This window comes from Xenopus laevis, chromosome 3L, assembly GCF_017654675.1.
Source record: "Xenopus laevis strain J_2021 chromosome 3L, Xenopus_laevis_v10.1, whole genome shotgun sequence".
Lineage (NCBI taxonomy): Eukaryota > Metazoa > Chordata > Amphibia > Anura > Pipidae > Xenopus > Xenopus laevis.
The window spans coordinates 21,729,694-21,756,296 of NC_054375.1; the positions used below are offsets into that span (position 1 = coordinate 21,729,694).

Genomic DNA, 26,603 nt, shown 5'->3' on the forward strand with positions numbered 1-26,603 from the left:
TTCAGAAAATAAAACATTTCTTCTCTTTACAGGATAAATACAAGGACTGGGATTTGGTTGTTTATCATAAGATAATGCATAAAAAAAGCAAAGTACCATGCAAAACACAATGCAAAGCATGATGCAAAACATAATGCATAGCAACGCATATCGCATTGTTACGCCCATAGACCTTAGGTGTTATTTTTCAGGCTAATAACCCCTTAACTAATAAGAGTCAATTTTTCTTTCCACCCATACAATATATTTTGCGGTGTTAAATATACATAAGCATAAGAAGAGATATTTATAAAAATAATACTTTATTTTTTTCCTTTTTGAAAAATACAGCTATATACACACAATTAAAAAATGCAATGCTAGAAGTGGCAGTGTAACATTAAAATGTGAAGCATAGATTAGTGTTGGGCATCCAAGTCTGAGTCAAGTTACTGACTCAGCTCCAAAACAACACAATGCCAATTCTTGTTTGAGCCCATGGGGCTGGTTTTCCAACAAAATAAAAAGGGAAATTGCCAAGAGCAACCAATCAGCAATCAGATTTGAACAGTCAACTACAACTTAGCAAATGAAAGCAAATACCTGAGTTGTTGCTAGTGGCACTTATGCAAGTTAGCACCAATGTTTATTTAGTGAATAATTTACCCCTATTGTAAAATTCTCATATTTTGGGGGTTACATTATTTATTATAAGGCACAAATTTCAGCGAGTCATGTGACAGAAATGACATCACTACCACCGATAACTGATTACATCACTAAGGACATCATTTACAGGTTCTTGTTATTGCATTATAAATGAATAATATTGTAGGTGTTAAAATGCATTAGTGCAAATATCAGCAGCAATCTCTCAGCAATTATTACAAGTCAGAACAAAAGATGAACAAAAATCTGATTGCTATGGATAGTAAATATAGTAACTATGGTAGTAAATCAGCTTCCATGTCCATACAGAACAGTAGGCACAATACATGACTTATGATGTCAGGCGTTCTCATTATTTTGTACTAGCCATGTTTGGTCTTCATTGTAAGGCCTTATGAAACTGAGACAAGCCCGAGTCCAACACCATACAAGTAACACAACAAGGCTATCAAAATTTGATCTTGGACCTGCCATGATTCTCGCAATACTGATAAATTCAATGCATCATTTTACAGTGCACTTCTTTTTGTGTAGACCAAAACATTGCACCTGGCATCTGCAATATACCCTTTGTAGTCATGTTGTATAAACAAGTGGCTGTCTAAGCACAAGTCTTGGCTACTAAGTTAGTGGCCTTGTAACTAGAGAAAAAGCTGATATCTTTGCTTCCTCCTAGAGGTAATACAAAAAACATATTCAGTTTTTTAGGTACAAGTCAACAAGCAAGTCTAGTGTATAAAAAACAGTATTGGCAGCTCTTTTATCACTGAATGTGCTTCTCTCCTGGCCTATATTATTCTACTTCATAGCACACAAGGCTATTGCATTGATTTCCTTAATGCTTGTCCAGCAGCATCGTACAAAAACTCCCATCAGTGCTCCATGACTCTCCTCAGTCAGACGGATCTCCAAGAAGATTCATTAACACTGTGAGAGAAGGCCCAACCTCAAGCTTGGTCTCTACTTATGTCTATTCCTTTTAAAACATCACTTCCTCAGAGCTACCATAGTCACTTTCTGCCATATTAGCAGCCTGGTAATTTAGAGGTGGCATGGGTGGAGGGCTACAGTTTGCATAGGAAGGCTGAGCCACGCTCAGACGCACACTCAGACGCCGATAGCCATCATCAGACTTATGAGATAAGCCCTCAGATTTGAGAAGCTGAGAAGGATAGTAGCTTATTGCAGTATACTGGTCTAGGCAGTGAGGCGGCTGAGGAAGAAAATCATCCAGTGTGCTGTTGCTGTAACAAGCAGGTATGGGGGCTCTTTTGTTGCTGGACTCCAGTGGAAATGGAAAGCCCCCATACAGATTCTCAGACTTTGTTCCTTTAGGAAGAGGTGGAACAGGAGGGGCTGAACTGCGCTGAGGTAGAGCATAAGTGTTCTGAAGAGAATCATAGGTTTTGAATCCTTGTCCGTCTGCAGGCGAATAGCTATGTGGCCAATATGGATTATCCCCAGTACTACCTGCAACACAACAGAATATACAGGTAATCAATCAGATTATCAGACCATGCTCTTTCTATAAGATGTTTTGGGTTCTAGAGTACTCAGTTGCAACTGGACAGTTAGGCTGGCCCTACTAAACCAAATTGTGCCATGGGGAGGGGGGAGCTGCCTGGGGCAATAGCATCAGATGCATCAAAATGCTCACAACTGCATTTTGAAGCGATCAGATGCAATTGCGCTGAAAAGTCTGGATGCCATCAATTACGGTATCAAAATTGATTGATTGACAACCGATTCATCAGGCACAGTTCTGCTACATACAGTATATTGACAATTGCCTTCAAGGAACCACTTCCTAGCTCCAGAGTTTCTCTGCGTCAGTTGTGCACAATTTACCACAACAGACTAGCTGGTGTAATGGTGCCAAAACAAACAAGTTCAGGTTGTATGTTTGGACACAAGTACCTTTAATGCGTCGTGTTAATTTGTTCAATGATTGTGCCACTTTTTAGTTAAAAAGACCAAAGGAACAGTTGCTAAAAACAGAGCATTTTACAACATAATAAGAGTTAACTAAAGGTGAACAACCCCATAAGCAATGCTGCGCTTTGCCAGGGTCACCCAATAAAGCCCCTGGTACATGTGAGCTGAATTCCTATTTTTTTAAACTGGAAATTCACTCCCTTTACAGTAGTGAGTGCAATTGTTATTGTTCAGCCGGGAGACCATTCCTCCAATACATCTGGAGGCATTGAGGAGCTGTATGTAGCAGTGCCCTTGAGAGTAGCTGGAAAATGTGCCCCATGTGTCTAGAGCAATATACTGTATAAATATACTGTGCATGCAAAGAACTCCTGTTGCCCTTTAACCTTTGCAATATATGTGATCCTGCACCTAAAATGCATTCTACTGTCAATGAGACTGTGCTTAAGAGCTTATATAATCTTCACTCCACTGTAGTTACCGGACAATTTTCGTGTCATAACTAAAAAAAACTGCCAGGGGTCCTCCCTGCTGCCTAAAGGCATTGCTAGTGCAGTAAATGCAATTGCACTCACTACAGTAAAGGCAGTCAATTTACAGTTTTAGGAATTCAGCTCTTACAGGTACCAGGGGCTTTATTGGGTGACCCTGGTAAAGTGCCACATGTTTTTGCTTCATAGCAGGTATTATAGTACAAATAGGAAACAATGACACTAATCTGTAGTTGCTTTGTTAGAGAGAAAAAAGTTATTTAATTAGTGTAATGCTCCCCAATCGTAATCCTTAAATTGTAATAATTAGAGGCTTTCTGACTGTCTGATAATGACAGCAAAATCATCCGTGACATTTCAGAAGCTTAATGCAGGGATAGTTTTCAATCAATAGGTTCCATAGAGAAATGCCTTCCAAGCTGAGTGGAGCAAGTAAGAACAAGCTGGCTATTTCACATACAATGGCCACTAGATGTCAGAATTAATGTTTTTGCGCTCCTTTTGTGCTTGCTTGGGTCTGAATAGAATTCAAGTGTTATTCAAAAATAAGGGTAGGTTTGATCTTTGAACAAAAAACCATAAAGTATACATAGTTTTATATATGATCAAGATTAGAGAGGTTTGCATGTGCCATTTTCCCTAGTCTTGCGGAAGGGTGCACACTCATATATGGGTGTTACCTAAATGGATATTCCCAGGGGTTTTGAAAAGAGACTGTAGGAGCCAGGTGATACAATTTGCTATGGTGTATCGTAGAAAGGAAAAATACTCACTGTCTTCGCAGTCCCAGTGGTTCTTGGCAATGGACTCATTATCTGAGCTTGATGGAGGTGCTGGAGGTAGATTAGGAGCCACACTGCAAACAGCTGGTTCTCTACCACCTTGCGGCTTGCAGAATGTGAGAAGCTCTGGGATTGGCTGAGGCCGTGTTTGCCCTTCTGCATCCAACTGGGTACGACCGGAAGGACTGAGGATGCTAAGTTCCATAAGAGTCATTGGAGAACCAACTCCTAAGTCTCTGGACAAATGGTGCTTTAAATCTGGGTCCTCCTGAGGGGCTGGTTTTTGGCTCTCATTTCTCTGGCATATGCGCTTTCTGAAGACCACAAAGAGCCCAACAAGAAACAAAACAGCAAGGAGTCCTCCGAAAATTTCGACTATCTCCTGAGGTCCAGACACCAAAACATATCTACTATTTGTAGCAGGGGTCACACTCTCTGTGCAGTGCCCTCCTTGGGTTGCATCTGTGCAATTACAAGCACTGCTGTGGTTGCACCGATCATTGGCTTGGCAGGAAGGGTCCAAGCAGCCATTTGTTTCACTTTCACATCTGCAATAAGCAAAAATAGGCATAAGTCAAACATTGTTTTGACACCACATTAAAGAAAACCTAAAATCTTATTTCCCATTCTCTTGTATAAACCCAAACAAGTGGCAACTGAACTGGAGTGCTGGTACCTGTTTTTCTTTGCATGCTATGTGGGAGTGCCGTCTCCCTAGGGATCTGTGCACCAGGCAGAATTATTTTATAGAGGCCTGGGTGTGCTCGTGAACTATTTGTGATCAAACATTGGGTAGGCCACCTCTTCTCCTTAGTCAAGGGTAATGTGCCTGCACAATGTGCCACCTTATACTGTAGCTTCCAGGTGTAATCATACTGATTTGGGCATAAATATGATTCCACACATAGTAGGGGAGCAGACACTGAAATTTAGCAGTGACCTAACCTGAAGTTACTAGAGTACACAGGAAAATATTTTTGGGCCCTCATTTGCCAAAACAATGGGGAAGAGGATAAGGGCCACACATTCATACACTGAAATTGTTTTTTGGATGCAATAAGAATTGATGCAAATAGGATGCAACCATGTAGAAGTTTTTGGTCACAAGCACCTTAATGAATTGCATCAATATGCCCTTCTACTGTGTGACTGTGTCCATTTTGGACACACACTTTTAAAACAAGGACATTAGAAGATGTAGTATGGAACCTATTATATAATAGCTGTTCCATGTCTTTCTGGCTAGGGAGTAGCACAGAGAATAAAGGGAGGTTTAGTATTCACTTTATGCTCATGACAGACATTTACTTTACTCTATATGCTCCCCTGGTTTCCTGTTCTGAAAAATTAGACAAGGGAATGCCCATCCTTTAGCCTTGTTTTATCACTTTTGCGTATCCTTAGCCATGTATTATTACTATGCACTGTAATGGAATGGTAAATCTTAGATGTCATTCAATTAGATGCAATATACAGTATATTGTCTGATCTCACTATTTCAGGTAGATTTCCTATAATAATAGACAGCACAGTTTATATATTCAAAGAATCTGTCTGGGACACTTATGTAAGCAGATGCAGATATATGTCACTGTCACATACTTCAAGTACAGCCTGTAGGCACAGGAGTAAAGGTGGCCATTTGAATCGGTCTTAGGACCCCAATAAGCATTTTAAACTTGCCCATGTATGGGCCCTCCGACAGGACTTCCTGATCGATATCTGGCCAAAATTTGGCGAGATCTTGATTGGTGAGGCTTGATTTTTCTTTCAGACTGCATCGGCTCATTGATGCATTCCTCATTTCAACTTTTCGTATCCCCTTCATTATAATGCAATTGCTTGGCCCTAGGGCCAAATGATCGCATTATCATGATATCGCCCACCCAAAGTGGGCCTGTTGGAGGAAAGATTTGCTAGTTTGGCAACCTAGCCAAACGAGCAAATCTTACAGTGTATGGCTTGAGATATACTCTCTGCACAATTCAAATACAGGATAATTTTTAGTCTTATCATTATTTGCCTTTTTTATGTCTTTGAATATTTGTCAAAGGATATAAAAAGAGAAGAATATATATGTATATATTTTTGTATTCTATGAATATGATTAATGATTATAATTTGTAACAACGTTTGCAGTTTGAGCAAATGTCGACTATGTCGATATAGGTTTTTCCCTGTACAGGCCCATAGGAATATTTTAGGCAAAAATGCCTCTTTCAGCCTACCCCTGGCCTTAGATGAGGATTAGACTGCAAAAGAACATCAGACTTCATGGACCAAATGAAGCTATTTCTCAATAAACAGAATGCTTTAGGTGAGACAACCAGTATGGTAAGTCCTTATGCTGTTCCTTGGAGCCAATAGTTTGGGATAGAACTTATTGTATTTTTGTAGCTACATCAGCCTGAAAATGCAGATCTGATTCCTCACAGAGCAGATGGGAGCTAATTATTCTCTAAGGGAGGATACAGCAACCCCAACAAGTTAGATTTTGTATTTTTTTGTGCAAATTTGTCAAAACTAAGCACCAGTCCCAGGATATTGTGTCCTAAGCATGGCATTTCTGCAGTAGATAAAAGATACTGATGTCAATCTTCAATTAACCCATTGGCCTCCTTTATAAAAGCCTGTATCTGGTTTTACACAGTCAGTCTCTGTGCACAGTAAACCTGCAGCTAGGAACAGTCTAGGAGACAAAGGAGACTGCAGATTAATTTAGACTTTAATATCTATATAACAGCAGATAGTTCTGTGCACATTTGTGGCTTTTAACAGCATTAAAGGGATACTTTTTATAACTCAGTTACTGCCTTTTTCATAATGCCTTTAAAATGTGTGCTGTCCAACGTGCAAACCAGTATTTAGGGAACAACTCCCAGCAATATATTACCTGTGGTCCTTCTCACTATGGTGAATAACCTCTGAACAACTGAGAAACACCAGCCCCTTTAGGTACTTGTCCACTGACAGATTGAGCAAGTAAGTAGAGAACCAAAGAGTTCTTACAAATAAACAAAGTTCTTTATTTCTCCCAGGCATATTAGTTCTGGTGAAATCAGAACTCTGCTCATAAACGAGTAGCACATGAATGCAGCATTAGTAGTTATTTCTCAATCAGCATATAAATTGAACTCAGGCCTGGATTTTGGGCTTAGGCACCCCTAGGCTGCTCGGTCCTAGCGCCCGTGTGCGTGCACCCCCTCCTCCCCACATGCACCCCCCTGTGCGCATGCATAGGAGAACTGGGAATTTTGCATCCCCAGCACTCCTTGGATTACATCTGGGCAGCATGCCACCCTTAAATCTTGCCGCCATAGGTCCGGGCCTTTGTGGCCTCGCCACAAATCCGGGCCTGATTGAACTTACACTTGTGATCTCTCTTCTCTGGAGGTGGCATTGCCCACGTTAGTGCAAGTCCCCAGTGTAATCTGGTCCCACTGTGTTTCCTTGCTCCAGGAATCTCTCTCACTGTGTCCCTGAAACTCAACCACTTGGGTCCCTGTCCTGGCAGTCTGATCAATGAGGATACTAACCCAACTGTCTTCCTTTTTGGAATCTTGAGCTGCTCGGCTAGCTGAATCCCACTTGTCTCTCACTCCTGTATTGACTATAACAAAACTAACTATCACTAAATTTCCTAACTGGGCCTGGCACCTGCCCAGACCCAATCCTGTACCCATCTCCCAGCTAGGTGGGATCCAGGAAAGAGCCCTGAGTACACTCTTCATTTTATTTGCTTAAATCTCACCAACTACACCTACTTAAAAGACACTTGCTGGGCAAACACTGAATTGTAATTGTATATTTTTTACCCTGGAAAGGGAAATAATTACTCAAGGCTTACCAAGGGTAAGAGTAAGGGATAGCTAACTCTCATGGTCTCTTCATTGATCTATTTTAAAATGTGAGTGGCTTTGCCTTCTGTAATCTTTATTACATATTAAAATATGTAGCACTTTCAGTCAGCAGTGCTGTAAATGTGAATTAGCCTTTCAGGTAAAGGGCCATGTATGTTCTGAGACTAAACATTTGACCCTGAATGCATACGGTGCAATTAAGACTCTGTACCATAAACCAAACTGATGAAAATCAAAGGGGCCGGCATTAACAGGTTCTGTTGTGTTTATGGAGCATTTGGCACAAGCAAGTGGACAAAAAGTCACATTGGGATCTTTGATGTACAATAATTGATTTTAAACAGCTTGACGATTTAGCCACTAAAGGCAAATGCATTGACTTTTAATGTATAATTTGTTATGCTTAGTGTAAAGGGGATATTGTGAGGTGACAATAGAATGGAATGGTATACGGTTAATATCAGTATATTTGCTCAGTCTTATAGTGTAAATGTGGCTCACCTTTCATTTTGTTTTAACACAAACAAACAACAAATGTCATCTGCGTGAACTTCCACATCCTTCATTTTTAAGAGTAAAAGTGACCATGATGGCGTCACCAAATTATAGACTCTTTCCCTGATTTGTATCAGGGAAAAATAAAAATTTTATTAAAAATTACATATTAAAAGGGCTATACATACAGTCCCCATGGAATGCATTTCATACACTTCTGGTATCACATATGATTAAGTACCGGAAGGGTACGAAATGCGTAAGGTGGAGAACCATGGGGTCGGTATGTATATCCTTTTAATATGGAAGAGAGCAGAAGGGAGTGCAAAGATTTTTATGGTAGCCAGCCCAAACCTGCTGGTCCTGCAGGTTTCGGGCCGGCCTGCACATCAATGGAAAATGTTTTCTAAAATACAGGACAAAAAAACATTGTGTGCTGGAAAGAAAATTGTGAATTTGCCTTACCTGACTCCAGTGTGTCCTGGTGGACAACTACATGTGTATCCGTTGGAGATGGGGGCACAGACTCTACTGTGCAAGCAATGGGAAGGTTTGCAGGGGTCAGTTCCCTGATCATTGAATAGAGAATGGCTGAGGCATGCATAACCTGAAGAGAAAGGAGAAGCCAATTAATAAATTTTTGCATACAGACTGTCAGTGTCAGTCTCCATGCACTATTTTGATATCATGAAAGCTAATTTTGGCATCTTACCTTACAGCTAACATATTACCCTGTAAAGACAGTACAAATGGGAAGATAGGCATGATGCTATCATAAATACTGCATTGAGGGGATACAACAGGAGCCCAGATATAAGTCTAGTCTACCTGCTTCCATTCTGGCTATACTGCACATGGCAGAAGAAGAAGATCTGCAGTGGAACTGTAACGGGGATATTAAAAAATATTCAAGTATCTTCAGAACATAAAAAGCTGATGGTTTCTAAGGGTTTTTTAGGTGTACAGCTGATGCTGCAGATGCCTTATGGGGCTGATTAACAAGTGGAGTTGACTATAGAAACTGATTAAGAATTAGTTTTGATTGGTCTATTACCAGTTACAAAAGATTAGCAAAGTTTCTGTTACATGTTTATTGATTGAATGGTGACATCTTAGATATTTTCTATTTCTGCTTGTTGCACTTATACTTGTATATTATAATTGTCAAATGTAAAAGAAAAATATCTTACTTAATAAAGTTTAAGAAAAAGTTTTTTAAAAAAAAATTATAGCAATGGTCTGACTGGGCAACTGTACTTGTGCAAATTGTTAAATACTGTATGTGTATATTAGAGACATTTAAGAGAATAAGGTCATGGGATGGGTCAGTGCCTTCAGACCTCAACCTCAAGATGTCATATCTATTCTATGGTCTCACCTCCATTTGGCAACTCTGCACATATTTTATCAGCTGGGCAGGGTTCATTGGTACAGGCTCCATGTTTCTCACAGCATGGTACAATGCCTTTCTTACTCACAGGCTGCCCGAGACTTGAAAGGGTTTGTCCATTAATACTGATGTCATCCAGACAGCCTTGAAATCCATTGGAGACATAGCCTGATTCTTGGATGACTCCACCAATAAACAGGTTTAGAAGTGATGACTGGGTAGGACAAGGTTTAATGGATTGCCTGTTGTCATTATCATCAAGTCTGAACAGGACAAAGGGTCCAGTTACCTCCAGTAACACATTGTGCCAATATCCATCATTTAATGTTACTTCTGAGACCAATTCCTGCATGACATTGTCTACGCATTGCTGTTTGAAGTGTAAAGCCCCATTGTGCATCTGTAGGGTAAAATAAAATGGTGTCCATGAATAATTTATTATGGGATGCCAAATCCTAGATAACCAAGACTGAGACCAATTATCAGTATTGCTTATGTTTAGATCACAGTTAAAGTATAAGGGAACCGTTTGGTGCAAGGAGAGACTGTCAGACACCAAGAGGGAACTAAATCAGAGACATTTCTGTAATTACCAGGTTTGCTTTAATGAACTTGAGTGAATCCCTTTATTTCCTGAACTCCTATATCATTGGAAATATAATTCAGTACAGAAACTTTACAGGTGGTCAACCTATAGGACCTCTCAAATGCATACAATCGTTAGGTGGTTTCAAACTATAGTACAGAAGCGCCTTTCTGCAATATGTCCTATTCCCTGCTTGTGAGTTAATGAGGAAGGTTCATAGCTGGTGCTTAACTTGTTTGCATAGGAAGGCAAAGTGAGCCCCAGGCAAGGGAAATTCTCATCATACCTTTTATGTGAACCATCTGTAGGATTTAACACTATCTACATAAAATTGTTGTGAAAGTTGTTGTTCTCTGATGAGTCCTAGCAGAGCCAGTTCAGCACTGCTCAAATTGAAATATTTTGAACGACAGGTGAAACTCATATAGTAGAACTTATATGTTCTACTATTGGGACAGTGATCCTGTCACATAAACAACAACTGATTTTGGCGCCTTTTCGTAATGTCACGACATTCAGCGTCACACTTTGGCCCTGAACCTGGAAGAGCGCACCCGCACACCAGAAGTCTTGGAGAGATGCGCCGGGAGGTAAGAGACCTTTCCAATCTCCCTGCATGTCGTACAGAAACCGATACATAGGGGCAAATTCACTAAACAGGCATAGCGAAAGAGTATATCGCTAATGAAGTTTAGTGCCCTTCCACCAGGCAAATTTCCACTCAGGTGAACGATCGGGAATTTTCCATTATGTTACATTACCCTTTCACCAGTGTTTCCTTCTCCAACTTAGACCTGGTGAACTGATAAGATGATAAGATGAAGCTACATCCTCCTCAATCTTATGTCAGTGGCATCATATCCAGTATGCCGAAAAGTTATAAAAATATTTTTTTTTATATTTTAAAGTGGGATTGTCTTTAAAAGTTGTAACTGTTACATTTTTTTGTTACAAGTTTTGTTTTATTTTTTTTAACCATTTGAGGGGCATGCCACATTTGTTTTAGGGTAGGCTCATGCCAAGGGCATTAGAGGAGGCGGGGCTTTCTACAACACCTGTCTGCTACATACAATGATGTTCTCACATCTTTACCCCAGCAGTTTCAGAAAACTTCACACATCCATTCATGCAACTCTCACAAGTAACACCTGTTTCTAGGAGTTGCATGACACATTGGTAATCCTATCACAGTAACTACACAGAATCAACACCCCTGTAAATTTCAGATGTCACCTCTCTGAAGAGTTACAATGGGCCATTGTGATTGGATTAGCGGAAGAGTTTATATGACAAGAACTTCCCACACCAGTCAGTTGAACTGAAGAAGCTGCTCAGATGAGTAGTGAAACGTCTTCAATGATTACTCAGCAAGTCCAGTTGTTTTAGAATTACTTATACCATGACCTGGATGAATGAAAATCTTCAAAATTACAGTGTATCTTATTTTAACAATCTGACTCAATAGGTGTCTATACAGGAGCATTCTGCACCTTGCTTAAAGGACAACTAATATACTGTACATGAATTAAAAATATATATTTTGTTTATATTAGATATTTGCTCACATAGATTGAATGAATATACTAAAATAAAATGCTTTTAGTTTTGCTTTGCACATCCTGTTCTTTCCCAGCAGCCTTGGAAACAGGAAGTCAGAATAGAATTTTAAAAATGTCCCCCTCTCTGCCTGCTAAAAAACAGCACATGACAGAACATATATAGGTATTCCACTAGCTTATTATTCATATGGATTCTACCTGTATGGTTGAACAAGGCCTTTTAAATGACATTTTTAAACTTCCCTGACAGCATTCTTGTTACGGTACATGCGTCATTCCAATCTGTAGATTCTCACAGTGAAAAGGTTTTTTTTATAAAAGAATTTAATTTATTGTTCCTCTATGATGAGGGAACATACATTTTCTGCATATGTGCATTAATGCATGTGAATAGGAGCTGCCATGTTCAGGTAGAGCAGCACATATCTTTAGCGACCATTAACAGATGGTGTTGTTGCTGTGGCTTGTTCTAGATTTACTTCAGATGAAGCAAGCTGCCTGTATCACAATTCCCACTTTCATAATAAAAGTTACAGCATATTCTAGACAGGGCCGGATTTACATAACAGGCACCCCTAGGCCCACTGCTGTTCATCACCCTATCCCCTCCCTTTCCCTTATGCACATGCACAAATTTTAGCATCAGGTTCACAGTACTGGGGATTTTAAAAACTATTGTATCTCCTGCAAATCCCCAGTGCTTCTGAACCAATGAGGGTGTGGTTGGGAATGCTACCCTAGGCCTATGTGGCCTTTCCACAAATCCAGGCCTTATTCTAGATTTACTTCCAATGAAGCAAGCTGCCTGTATTGCAATTCCCACTTTCATAATTAAAGGGACAGCAAATCTTTATTAGTATTTTCCCTTTGGATTTAGATATTGAAAGCTGGCTGCATATTTTCTTTACTGGCACTGAGATATTGCTCTGTAAGCTTGCAGTTTTAACCTTGCCTTATTCGACATTAGGGGTCATTTACAAAGTGTAGGACAGGGTGCAAAGTGCAAAAAGAGGCCTGTTGTTTGCACATCACCCTGCCCTGCTATTCTTTGAATAATCTTTATTTTCAAATTTAAAGTAAGGACGGAATGGGGGGATACAGAAAGTAAAAAAAGGAGGGGGAAGAGGGTAGTGGGAGGGACATAAAGAAATGGGAAAAGTTATATGCAAATACATCATTTTATGAACCGCCTTAAATATTTTATAACAACCTTTATCTGCCAACACTATTCCAACCTCTTTTTCCCAATTCATTTTAACAGCTTGGATCTTACCAAACCAGCATAACCTCAGTTTCTTCCAATTCTCTATCTTAATTTCCAAAGCTTTCAATAATGGAATGAAATTCTCCTGGTATAGCAAGTGTAAATTAACTGGGATTTTAATTCCTAGATACTTGATAGCTTTATTGGTCCACCTAAAGGGAAAGTTCCCAGCTAGTAATGTTTGAGTTTCGGCTGGAAGATTAACATTTATGGCTTCCGATTTTCTAAAATTTATCTTAAAGTTTGAAAGCTTTCCCAAACAATTGAAACAATGACATAAATGATAAAGTAATAATTGGTTTAGTTATAAAGAATAAGAGATCATCCGCAAATGCAGCTACTTTATACTCCTTGTTTTTAGCCATGAGCCCGGAAATATCCAGATTCTTCCTGAAAGGTGACAGTAGGGTTTCCAGTACTATCACGAAGAGAAGTGGGGAGAGTGGGCATCCCTGTCTAGTGCCGTTGGCTATGTCTAACTTGGGGGACAGTATACCGTTTTCTCTAATTCTGGCTGTTGGGGATTTATTTAATGCTAATATTCTAATTTTCATAATATTTCCAAATCCTAAACCTGTTAGAGTGGCTTCCAGGAAAGGCCAAGAGACTCTGTTGAAAGCCTTTTAAACATCTGCTGTGAGAATAAGAGATGGTATGTTTTTTTTCTTTGCATAATGTATCAATGAGATTACCTTAGTTGTATTTTCTTTTCCTTCTCTCTTAGGAACAAACCTGATTGGTCAGGATGGATAAGTAGGGGCAGGGCCGCCATGAGAAATCACAGGGCCCCATACGAAAAAATTTCCTAGCCCCCTGGGCTGCACCCACCACAAGCCCCACCTACAGGTCTGCCCTCCCCTCCCCACAGGTCCACCCCATACTAAAAAAAAAAAACATTGGTGGCTATGGTTCCCACAAAAAAATTGGTGGCCAGGGCCCCCTCCACGTTATAAGAAAATTGGTGGCCAGGGCCCCCCTTAAACGTCCATGTAAAAAAACTTGTCCCCCCCAGAAGTTTAAACTTGTCCCCCCCACCACACAACAGGGACCACAAAGGGTTACCTTTAGGGGGACCTTGCCATGTTACACTTACTTCATTAGTGTGCCCACCTGCTGTCAGTGAGCTGCCAACTACAGAAGGGAGGAGGGGAGCACAGGTGGCTGCATCTTCTTCCAATGACAGCATTTTCTTCCCTTATTGGTCACAGAATTTCAAGTCCTGGTAAAGCTGCATGGTGATTGGATGAGCTGGAGGAGAAGTTCAAACCTCAGCTATCCAATCCCTGAGCAGCTCAACCGGGACTTAAACTCAGTGACCAATAAGGGAAGTAATGGACAGAAGATACCTCCCCTTGTGCTCCTGCCCTGCCTTCCCGAAGTCAGCAGCTCTCAGAATGCAGGGAGGCCTGGCTAATCAAGAAAGTGCAGCGTGGCCGGGCCCCCCTTACCCTCAGGGCCCCCTACAACTCTCCCTGCTGTCCCCCCCTGATGGCGTCCCTGAGTAGGGGTAAGTATTGTTTTAACCTTTTTGCTATCATTTTTGCATATATTTTGAGATCAACATTGATAAGGGATTTTGGACTGTAACTGGCACATTGTTGGGGATCCTTGTTGGGTTTAGGGATGACAGTTATATGCACCTCGGTAGCCTGTGGGTGAAAGCCCTTAGTGTTATTTATTGAGTTGAAATTAGGGATGCACCAAATCCACTATTTTGGATTAGTCCGAATCCCCCCAAATCCTTCTCGAAAGATTAGGCTGAATACCGAACCAAATCCTAATTTGCAAATGCAAATTAGGGGTGGGAAGGGGCAAAGATTTACTTCCTTGTTTTGTGACAAAAAATTACACAATTTCCCTTCCCGCCACTAATTTGCATAAGCAAATTAGGATTCGGTTCGGCTTGGCAGAAGGATTCAGCCGAATCCGAATCCTGCTGAAAAAGGCCGAATCCTGACGAATCCTGGATTCGGTGCATCCCTAGTTGAAATACGTAAGGAGTAGGGGTGCTAATTCCTCTTTATAAGTTTTATAATATAGAGCATCAAACCCATCTGGACCCGGGCTTTTCCCTGATGGGAGCGAGTCTATAGTCTTGTTCAATTCCTCCAAATTAAAAGGAGTGTCTAAGAGGTCTCGCTGCTGTGAAGAAATGCCTTTCAAGTGGGCTTCAGCAATAAAGGAGGAGATATCCTGGAGTGTTTGAGAGCTAAGGGGTTTGTGTCCAATTTCATAGAGAGATTGGTAAAAGTGTTGAAAGCAATCTGCTATTTTCTTAGTTGCATGATGTGTGGTCTGTTAATTGTCATTGATTGACATAATATGTGCATTGGGTTGAAAGCTTTTTGATATTCTGGAAAAGTGATTGGTATCATTCAAACAATAGGGAATGGCCTATGTCAAGTGGTAAGGACAGAGTTGCCATGCGCCTACTAATACTGTACCCATTACAAAAGACAGAAGGGGATGTGGCATGGGGAGGGTACTAATAGTCAGATAACTTATAACTCAAGTAGTATACAAGTCATGACAACAAGTTTTTAATCACTCATTATACAGTAATATTCCTTAAACTGGGTTTTAATACATATTCTATTTATACAATTGTGTGGGTTTGAGCCTATAATACCAAGTTAAAGTCTAGGGGTTGGCACTAGTTCCTTTGTCTTTAAGGGCTATTCCACACGGGGAGATAGCGACGCGTTTGCGGTCGCGGCGACAAAGCGCCGCGACAGTCGCCGCGACCGGCGCAGGCGACAGTTTTGTATGGGCGCCTATGTAAAAATGCCTGTGCTAACCACACGAGGCGATGCGCTTTTCAACAGTCGCCTGAAAATGCCTCGCCAGGCTTTTTCAGGCGACTGTTGAAAAGCGCATCGCCTCGTGTGGTTAGCACAGGCGTTTTTACATAGGCGCCCATACAAAACTGTCGCCTGCGCCGGTCGCGGCGACTGTCGCGGCGCTTTGTCGCCGCGACCGCAAACGCGTCGCTATCTCCCCGTGTGGACTAGCCCTAAGTATTCAAGCCAAGGTTCCCATATGTTCCAATATTCTTTACTTCTATTATATATCATAGAAGTTATTTCCTCTATTTTCCTTTAATATTTTTTACTAGGGTCATCCATTCAGCATGTTAGAGAGGTTGTGGAGATTTCCACCACCTAAGAATTAACATTTTAGCTGCATGTAAAAGATGAAGAGCAAGTAAATCTGATAATGTAGTATTTTTATCTATAATCACATTCAATAAGTTCAAAGAGGTATCAGTTACCTTTATTGGTTTTTGAGTAATTGTAGATATATCTACTAAAACTTTGTTCCAAAATTCTGTAAGGTTGGGGCATGTGTACCATGTGTTAAGGTGATTACCTTCTTCTAAACCACATCTCCAACAAGTTGTAGAACAACACGGAAATATTTTATGTAGTTCAGCTTGAGTGTAGTGCCATCTAGGTTCTTAAGATGGCTGTATATAGGTCAATATAAGCTGCTTACAGCCAAATCACGTGCTATTGACCTGTGTATGGTGGCCTCCAGTATGATACATTTATCTGTAGGACAAATACTTAAACTGAGAAATCTGAGTGGTCTTTTAAATGCAGATTCATTAATTCGAATATTGGATTGAAAAATAAAGCAGACACATTTCTCCCTTTAAGAGCAATGGCACATGCAGACTTTTCAGTCTTCAGCACTACTAAACACTCAGTGGGTTGTTTATCAGGTTTGCGCAGTGCATAGTTATTTAATATGGTGGTGTTGCTCATGTTTTTTTCTAAACACCTAAACTTTGCATTTTTTCCTTTCTTTTCAAATCCCAGTGAAATGAGCAGAGCATTGCACACAGATATTAACAAAATAAATGTGTTTGCATTACCATGTCCACTGCACATATTTGTTGTACTCAAATATAGTGAATATAAATTCCCAATTTGCAAAATCTGTTTAACGAATATATTTTTCTGCCACTAAATTTGTGGCATAGACTCGAACGCAGAGTGTGCACGTAAATTTTCGAACTTGCAATTATGCCATATGCCAGAGAAGGGCAACTGGTAAAAGGTATGGAAAATCTTAGCTATGATGAAAGACTGGCCACATTGGGGTTGTTCATTCCAGAGAAGAGACACTTCAGGGGTGATGATAACTATGTATAAATATATAGGGGGATGATATAATAATCTCTCTAATGCTTTATTTACCAGTAGGTCCTTCCAGCTGATGCAAAGTCACCCATTCCGATTAGAAGAAAGGATGTTCCTTCTAAATATTCAGAAGGGTTTTTTTATAGTGAGAGCTGTGAAGATGTGGAATTCTCTTCCTGAATCAGTCGTACAGGCTGATACATTAGATAGCTTTAAGAAGGGATTGGATGGCTTTTTAGCAAGTGAGGGAATACAGGGTTATGGAAGATAGCTCATAGTACAAGTTGATCCATTGACAAGTCCGATTGCCATTTTGGTCAGGAAGGAATTTTCTCCCCCTTTGAGGCTTCAAATGGGTTTTTTGCCTTCCTCTGGATCAACTAGCAGTAATGCAGGTTAAAATAGAGTTAAAAGGTTTAGCTTGATGGATGTGTTTCTTTTTTCAACCTAACTTACTAAGTTACTGTGTTATGAAGACAGAGAGAAAAAAGGGAGCACTCACAGACCCTTTAATGTATATCCGCTGTGCTGCTACGTGGAACGCTCCCGATGTGTACAGCCTCGGACAAAAACTTGCAAGCACGGAGCACCAGCAGGTTTGAAACATCTGTTTATCAGAAATTCATTAAAATATTAGGACAGAGCATTGTAGAGTCAATATTGTAGAGACAATATGCTTTGAGGCGTTTCGTCCACGAAACGCCTCAAAGCATATTGACTCTACCATGCTCTGTCCTAATATTTAAATGAATTTCTAATAAACAGATGTTTTAAACCTGCTGGTGCTCCGTGCTTGCAAGATTTTGTAAGTTACTATGTTACTATGTTTAAAAATCATTTAAGAACAACGGCAGTGCAAATAAAAAATTGCAGTTATTTGTGCACATTAAATACACCGATCTTGCTCAGCATTATAACTATAAATACAAGCAGGGTAAATAGGTTCCTGTGTGAATCATTCTGTGCTGCGCAAAGTTTTATAAACTTTATGAGCCCCTTTAGAATACATGTGTTAGTAATGTTGTTAGTAATGGGAAATAAATATGAAACCCACATCCTTGCAGGTGTGCTAAACTACTAAGTATACTGATAAATAAAAATGACCAGGGATGTTGGGAATTGTAGTTAAATTATTGTTTACTGCAGCAGGAATGATAAAAATTACTTCCTAGACAAACTTGTGTAGCAATCAACAATAAGCAAGTGCACATTCAAATACATATCATGTAAACTAAAAAAATTTTGCATTCTCTTACTTCAAAAAGCAGAGAGAAAAAAAACCTGTTCCATCTTGAAATGTACTACATTCCTGATAAAATGAAGTGACAAGTCTCAACTGCCCATGCTGGAGAATCTCAGGGCAATACACCCTGCTCCAGTCTGCTGGTCCATATATCTTTCCTTCATGTGCAAAAGAGCATAGCTTCCTAAAAGTACCATGGGGCAAATTCATTAAGTGACGAAAATGCGCTAGCGACGGCTTCGCCGCACTTCACAGGCATAGTTTCGCCAGGGCTGCTCAAATTCACTAAAATCCGAAGTTGCGCCCAGGGAGGTAGCGAAGCTGCGCTAGCGTTAATTCATCAAGCAAAGCAAAGTTATGCTAGCGATGCCTAATTTGCATACAACGCCAAGTTAAGTACAATGGACATATATGTAGCAGCAAATACATTACACTACACAAGCCTGGGAACTTTCATAAAATAAAATAGAGTTGTTATTTTGCCCTATACATGTGCCCACTGTATAGTTTAGGTTCCATATGTTAGGAAATGTAGTGGGGAAGGAGGGTACCCCCAAAAAAATTAACAATCTTTTTCAACCTATCACCTTTAAAAAAGTAAAAGACACAAGTTTTTTTTAAGTTTTTTGAAGCAAGCCCTATCTACTCTATTGCACTTTGCCTGGTCTGAGGTGGCGAAGGCAAGTCTGGCGCAAGTTCAGTTCAGTAAAATCCGCAAATTAGCATAGTTACGTCCCTTCACCATAGCGCAACTGCGTAAGGGTGCGAAGTAGTGCTAGAGTAGGTCTACTTCTCTAGCGAATTTACGCCTGCACCCGTTACTAAATCGGCAAAGTGGAAAAATGACATCACGCTGGTGAATTTTTGCTAGCGTTAGCCACTTCGTCCTTTAGTAAATGTGCCCCCATGACTTACAGACCAATAGTAACCTTACACAGCCTGTAAAACAATAGAACTCCTTACCAGGCACTTAACCCCTTCTTTGCCTCAGCAGAAAAATATTATGTTACTGGTTAATAGAATTAAATCAGATACACTAAATTTGAAAAAATATATACAATTTTTTAATCAACTATCTTCTGTTGCATTGTTTCAATATTCAGAATAAACAGTGCATCAAATAACCAAGGGCAAGAGTTATTTCAATAGAATTAGAGAAATTTAGAGCCACTGAAAATTTGATATGATTGTATATGGGAAAGTTGGTATTACATTTTCTCTTTCTTTCTTTCAAAGGAGGTTATAGCAACTCTGCTGAACTACCTAAAAATAACAGAAGTCATTTGAAAAATGTACGTATTTGACAGTTTCTGAACATGTTTATACTAATATTCATATATACTGCAAACAGTAAATAGGTGAACATTTCCTTTAATTACACCTGGGGAGGGTTCGGAGTAGATTCCAGAGGTGCAGCCAAAGGTAAGAAATAAAAAGATAATAGATGAGGTCTGCAAACTTGGCATCAGCTGCTACAGGAGGAATTTGGCAGAAGCAGCAGCAGTGCAGGGAGGGGTGCAGCATATTATTACAGTACATGGAGGTATCATTATGACTCTTGCACTAAGAGCCGCTACTGCCATGAGGCAAGGTGAGACCCTTGCCTCAGGCAGCAGTGAGCAGCCAATTACAAGGGACAGCAGAAAGCAATCTCCTGTAACCTGAAATTCACTATAGTGCTCATTGCACTAGTGATGCAGCCCCCTTTGACCCACTTCTGTGCTAAAGTTTTAAGAGCAGAGGCGGCAGCAGCCCCAGAAATGCTCCTGCTAGCTCTTGGATAATTTCAAAGGAACTGGAATCCATTTCTGCAAGGCCCTTAAAGTATTGAAATTGGGTTAATGAAATGGCAGGAATATCCCACTTGTGACTCTTAAGATGTTACCATATTGCACCTTGTAGTAGTATTGGGAGCTGTTACAACTTAAGATCCCTTCAATCAGGGAGCTGTCCATATGGATGTATTTATGTATATCTTTAAAAATAGTTAAGCACTCAACAGGAGATAAAGAGAAAACGTTTCAATAATAATTAATAGCCCAATAGCTTAATTTGAGTTGAGTGATAAATGAATGAATGAGTTGAGTGCTATACTTTGTTAATTTCATTCCAACTGTTTACTAGCACCCAGGCATTTGACAATGAATTGTGCTCCTTCTTTGAATATGAATATCTTTATATAGCACCTGTTCTCCACGTACAGCTGTATATTTTTACAATACAGTTAAAATACAGGAGGGGACTTTCTATATGGCAGTGGACACTATCTGGGGCAAATGTTTAGTACAGGGTACAGTTTTGGACACCCATGTATAAAGAAAGAGTGATTTAAAAGAGAAATAATTTACCTTTCCAAGAAAAGTTTGAAAAATTGGGGTTGTTTACTTTACTTTGGAACAGAGTATGATCAGCTTACTACTCTATACAAGGTTGATCCAAATATTTGTGTAATTAGGATAGTGCAAGTGATGCCATCAGGATTGGAAAAAGTTATACATTGTGATGGCACCCTACTTATATGGTAGCTAGTGCCACAGTAATGCTAGGTCACACGTGCTGAAATTGTTGACCAAGTCAGCAGTTTGTTGTATGTGTATCAGTCCAAAAACATCAACCTGTTCTCTATCCCCCGACATGTTTGGCCCTGGGACCAAACAACTGAATTAACCCCATTTTGGTCCACTACCTGGATGGTCAAATCAGGCAAAGATCTTAGAGACCCTACAAGGAGTCGATCTTCAAGTGTATGACAACTTAAATTTCTAGAAAAAAAATCATAATTTAATAAATATACCAAGTTGAAATGTGAGGAACATGCAAGAACTGTATAAAAGACTTAATAGAACAGGTGACTAGTGGTCATCAGAAGTTAATGGGTAGGTGTTTGTATTTATAATATCCAAGGCAGACATTGCAGAAAGAACAGAAATATAAGGCTGAAGATGAATCTTGATAAAAAAATAATCAATGAAACATGTTCTAAGGACCATGTATTTGCCCACCCTAAGTTAAAGAGACTTCCTGCCTAGAGGAGGTTGAATTCTCAAAATCTCCAGTTTCGTTCAAATACCAGAGGCAACTTTAGCTACCCAGGAAAAGTTCATCTACCAGAATATACAGAACACAGTGTGCCCAGAGTTGATGTTTTCATGTTTATTAACCTAATATTCAATAAACTTAGTTCTTACCTTTAGCTCAAACGTAGTTGACCCATTGGCAAAAACTAGAACAGAGTCGGACTGATGAGTTTTAAGACCAAATTCAATCTTCCAGTTCCAGCCAAACTCACTGATGTGTTGCACGAAACTGCTCCTGTCAAACTTCACTGCTTGGCCTATTAGCAGGATAATGAGAGAGTTTGTGCAAAGCACCATGAAACCTTATCGCAGTTTCATATGAAATACAAAGTCATTATATGGGCTGTCTTTAACCATAGCCTGCTTTACATCTGAATGTAAGACTTTCTATTATAAGTTCACCAAATCAACAGCTGCTGAATTATTTGGACTAGACTAGAGCATTCTAATAAGCTCTAAGTATAAATTAAATAATATATATATATAAATATATATATATATATATATATATATATAGTAAAATATGAAATGAAAGTGTGTACCATTACAAGTGCAGTCTTGTTGCAGAGTGTGCCTGGGTGTTATTACACTGAGCCTTGCAGTGCTGTAAGATGATAACACTGTGGGATCCAGATATATCAACTCTTGGCAGGTACGGTTTTGGCACTGAAGATTTTGGCAGGGCAGATGAAACATTTTCTCAACTTGTAAACCAAGTGCCTGACTTAAATCATGAGCCGATCTAGTAATTTTTTCAGCAAGAATAAGTGGATTAGTGGCAGAACTTTGTCCCACTCCAGCCAACAAAAGAAGATCCAAATAGGATGCCTCTTCATATTTCTGGAGGCTGGCCATATGAATTTGCTGTCTGTCTACTTTAAGCAAATTACCAATAAACCTCTGCAAGCTGCGCCAGTGGTCTCCGATAAACTCTTCTGGGGATAAGTCCTTGAATCGCAGAACCAGTGATAATTTCAGGGTCTCCTTGGTAAAGCACCACACATTGATATGGACTGGAGCTGAGGTGGAAAAAGTGCCATCACTGACTGTAACATTAAAATTGTAATGTCCTTGTAGAAGACTTTCAAGAGCCATAATTTTTCCATCAGCATGTCCTACAGAAAATTGTCCCTTCTTAATTTCTTCTGCAGCCAAGCTGTACATAAGAGTATCATGTGGGTCTTGATCTGTGGCATGTAGTTTGCCCAGAACACTGCCATGGAAGACTGTCTCACTGGTGGTTATTAATATTTCCAAGGGTAGAACCACAGGACAGTAATGGCTTTGATCAATAACTTGGATGCTGACAAAGGTGCTGGAGGAAAGGTGTGGGATTCCATTGTCTGTTACCTGAAATCCAAGTAATTTCACAAAAAGGTTTATTAATGAACTATGATATGAATTTTCAGATATTAAAAAAAAATTAAGATATTTGTACATGCATATTAGCACTAAGATAAGCCTCAGCGGTTTTTGGAATAGTTAAGCTAAACACCTAAAGGCAGCAGAACTGCTTTTGATCAGGTTAGTCAGTTGAATACTGTTGACAGAAGATTATGAATTCAGACTTACATGATAGGACAAATATTTATTGTCTTGTTCACTTTTTCTTTTCCCCCTTTCCTTCTTATTACCTATTTCTACTTTTCTATTACTCCTATTCATTTTCTTGCAGTCCCCACACTCTAATTTTTTAAAGCTAGACATAATACGGTTGTAGCAAAGATACTCATCTGGCATCCGCCAGGTCAGTGATTATTTGATATTTTTGGGATCCAGAATAGTATTAAAATGATAATGTCATACACGGTGTCATGGCCGGCACCCAATACCAGAACAAGTGCCAAGCACCCTGGTCTCGGCTCGGCTTCACCAGTAGTGTGACCACCGTTGGGCTTCGGGAGGAGCCCTCAGCTTACATGGGTGCCACCTGGACTTAACGAGGGGTGCAAGGCGAGATGTTCTGGCTGGCAAAGGGGCACGACTGGTAGCAGACTCTTTTTGGACCGAAAGTCACGGTACAATGGATTAAGCAGAATCGTAGTCAGGCAGGCAGGGTCGAGGCAGGCAGATAGCAAGGATCGTCAAACAGGCAAAAGGGTCAAAACTGGGTGATCAATCAAGGGGTTAAACAGAAGAGTAGTCGTAAGCAGGCAAGGTCAGGATCCAGAAGTCAGAATAGTCAAAATAGCCAGGCAGGGGTCAAAACAGGTTCAGAAAACAAAATAGCACAAGGCTCAGGAGCACCAGGAATACAATCCTATCACGGGCACAGAATTAAACCAGAGATCCCTTTAAATATCGTTTGAATTTCGCGCCACTGCGTGCTGACGTCATCACGTCAGCGCACATGCACATAAAACCAGGAAGAGGCGCGCGTGCGCGCCCTAACAGACCAGTGCCTGCAGAGAAGTAGATCGGCGCGGTGGGCGTCCCTGCTGTCCCCCCACTAGACTACCAGGGTAAGATTTTCTCATACACGGTCTCTATGTAGTAGTTGAGTGCCATTGGAAGGTGACATCTGACTTACACAAATCCAATGGGCAATATCCAGTGTCTCCTAACTCCTAATTAGTTTTCAAATTGTACCAAGGAATTTTCACAAGATAAACTACAAATTAAGTTTTTTCTCATCAAATTAAATCTGGTCCAATATTTTGTCAAAAAATTATTTTAAGACCCGCCAGCCTACAATAGCAGGAAATTATACAAGGACATTGATCAGTTGCATTTGACCTTCTAAATTACAGTTACTCTTATTTAGATGTATTAAATAACTGTGCAATTTACCTGGATCTCCAGGAGATACTTCTCTTTGGTTACTCGCTTTGGAACAGCAATGTTAGACAAGACACCATCAGGACTAATCTTAAACACATTGCCCTCATTTCCTCCTATGATCCTGAAGTGAAAAGGAGGGCCATTCTTGGGAGAATCGTTATCTGTCACAATAAGTTTCACCAATGTGGTGGTAATAGAAGCACCATCCTGTGTAAAAGAACCAATCATAGAATTCAAGCAAAAATATTGGTTACTGTTGTATACTTATAAAGTAATATCAATAGTATATTTTGTGAAATACAATAAAAACCATAAATATTTCTACTTATTTTTTCATTAATGAAGGTGTTAAATATAAAATATTCATTACAGACAGCAAAGTAGCTAAAGGCACTTAGGTATAATTGCCTTCTCTGATGTATTAGAATTTAAGTGAACCTGTGCATATTTCCAGCTTGGGATTTTGTCTTACTATTCTGCACCATGGTAGAAAATGGTGATGTTGCTGAGCAGAGAGCTCAATTATAATAACTTATTAGTATTAACGTATAAAATATACATGAACATGATCTCCTTACCCGAATGACTAAGCTGTAGCTGGACTGGGAGAATATAGGAGGATTGTCATTCACATCAGACAAGTAGACTCGTGCTAGCACTTCATTAAAATGAGCTGGTCGACCATTGTCTATAGCACGGATTACCAGGGGGTAAGTGGACATCTGTAAAAAAATAAAATGCAGAAGTTCTCTAAATATCAGTAATTCAATTAACAATAACTTTTGTTCAAATCGATTCTGGATTTAATGTGTTCTTGGTATTGCATACAATGCACTATATAATTGTAATATTAGCAGAGTTTTTGGATTAGAAACTTCAGTCACATCTACTTAATGAGGAATCGTAAGATTTACAAATCTTAAATCATGATAGCATAAACCTCACCTGCTCTCTGTCCAAAACGCTCAAGACTCTAATCTCACCACATTCTGGGTGTATTGAGAAATGTCCTAATGGATCTCCTTTCATTATGGCATATGTAATTTTATTGTTTTGAGGTCCATCCCGGTCAAAGGCTGGCACCTGTAAGAGGTAAACATGTTTTATTGCAATTTTAAAGTAAATACATATAAACATTTTTTTTAAAATTTAAAATCTTCAGACATTTTATTTAGCAGTAGCTATATATTCTGGCTTCTTGTTATATCTTCTAACTCCCAGAATTCTGATCAGTGAGGGTAGAAAATTAGTCATTTTGTTCCATTGTTCTCAGTGCAAGGAGGGATGATAAGGTTTATATCAATGAGGCTTAGTTGGTGGTTGGTCCAACAAAGGTCACAGTCAATTTGGGGAGAATTCCTATTTCTAGATGCTCCAGAAAGGTCATATTTGAAGTCAACTAGGTTAAGATGCGTGAACACTTCTCTGATGTCTTGGCGTAATGGCTGATTGAACAATGTTTTAAAGGCATCCTAAGGGGTTCTGGGCAAATAATCAGTTTGAAAGGGATACTTGAACCAAGTAGGTCCAACATCCACTTTCCTAGAGAATTAGTGGTCTTGTGCCAAATATAGTTCATTATTGTTTTTTAACAGTTGCTGAAACCTTAAATTTTTCTTACCGCAAGAACAAAATCTCCCACCACAGCATCCTCCCTTATCTCTGCAACATAATCCTCCTTGCTAAATATGGGTTCATGGTCATTAACATCAGAAACATTAATAATCACAACAGTCACGTCACTGAGCGGAGGATAGTCATCACTTGTGGCTTCTATTGACAGATAGTACTGATGATCGGTTTCAAAGTCCAAATTATTGTTCAAGTATAAACTACCTGCATAAGGAAAGGACACAGTTTTAATTCAACAAAGAGATTTGTTTTCTGTAAAATATATCCTTATTACAGGTTCTTGGTTATGTCATTAACTAAATGGGTGCTTGGAAAATTCACCTGTTTCACATGACATATGTATTATTTTCATGATTTCCATTTTCATGATTCAGTAATGATGTCAGTTGGCAGAAGTACAAATTACCATACATGCATGGTTCAGTAATGTAGTACAGATGAAAACTTTAATGGATTATATTAATCTATAACTTATGAATCTAGACCAAATGATGTACTATGATAGAAAGAGAATAATTGTGTTCTTTTTAATGCTTGGATTTCTTACAACACCATCATAGTAGCAAACATCGCAATAGGTTCTCCAAAACCTCAATTCAATTGAATAGCTTGATTCCTATTCATTTGAATAGAAGGATCTTTCCTTCTATTCAAATGAATAGGAATCAAGCTATTTGATAATGAGGACACAGAGATTAATGAAGTTCAGTGAATA

At 39.5% G+C, this 26,603-nt stretch overlaps 1 protein-coding gene across 1 annotated transcript in view; it reads right to left on the minus strand.

Annotated features, from left to right (window-relative positions):
- Nucleotides 1–285: 285 nt before the first annotated feature.
- The window catches only part of LOC108710791 (protocadherin Fat 2), a 90,866-nt gene continuing 64,548 nt past the window's right edge, over nucleotides 286–26,603 (minus strand). The window contains exons 15-24 of the mRNA XM_018251946.2: nucleotides 25,878–26,092; nucleotides 25,202–25,339; nucleotides 24,835–24,978; nucleotides 24,266–24,463; nucleotides 22,018–22,825; nucleotides 21,587–21,732; nucleotides 9,590–10,001; nucleotides 8,677–8,818; nucleotides 3,848–4,404; nucleotides 286–2,118 (exon numbers count right to left, since the gene is read on the minus strand). Coding sequence (XP_018107435.1) covers nucleotides 1,628–2,118; nucleotides 3,848–4,404; nucleotides 8,677–8,818; nucleotides 9,590–10,001; nucleotides 21,587–21,732; nucleotides 22,018–22,825; nucleotides 24,266–24,463; nucleotides 24,835–24,978; nucleotides 25,202–25,339; nucleotides 25,878–26,092 — 3,251 coding nt within the window. The 3' untranslated portion in view covers nucleotides 286–1,627. The remainder of the gene's footprint in view (nucleotides 2,119–3,847; nucleotides 4,405–8,676; nucleotides 8,819–9,589; nucleotides 10,002–21,586; nucleotides 21,733–22,017; nucleotides 22,826–24,265; nucleotides 24,464–24,834; nucleotides 24,979–25,201; nucleotides 25,340–25,877; nucleotides 26,093–26,603) is intronic.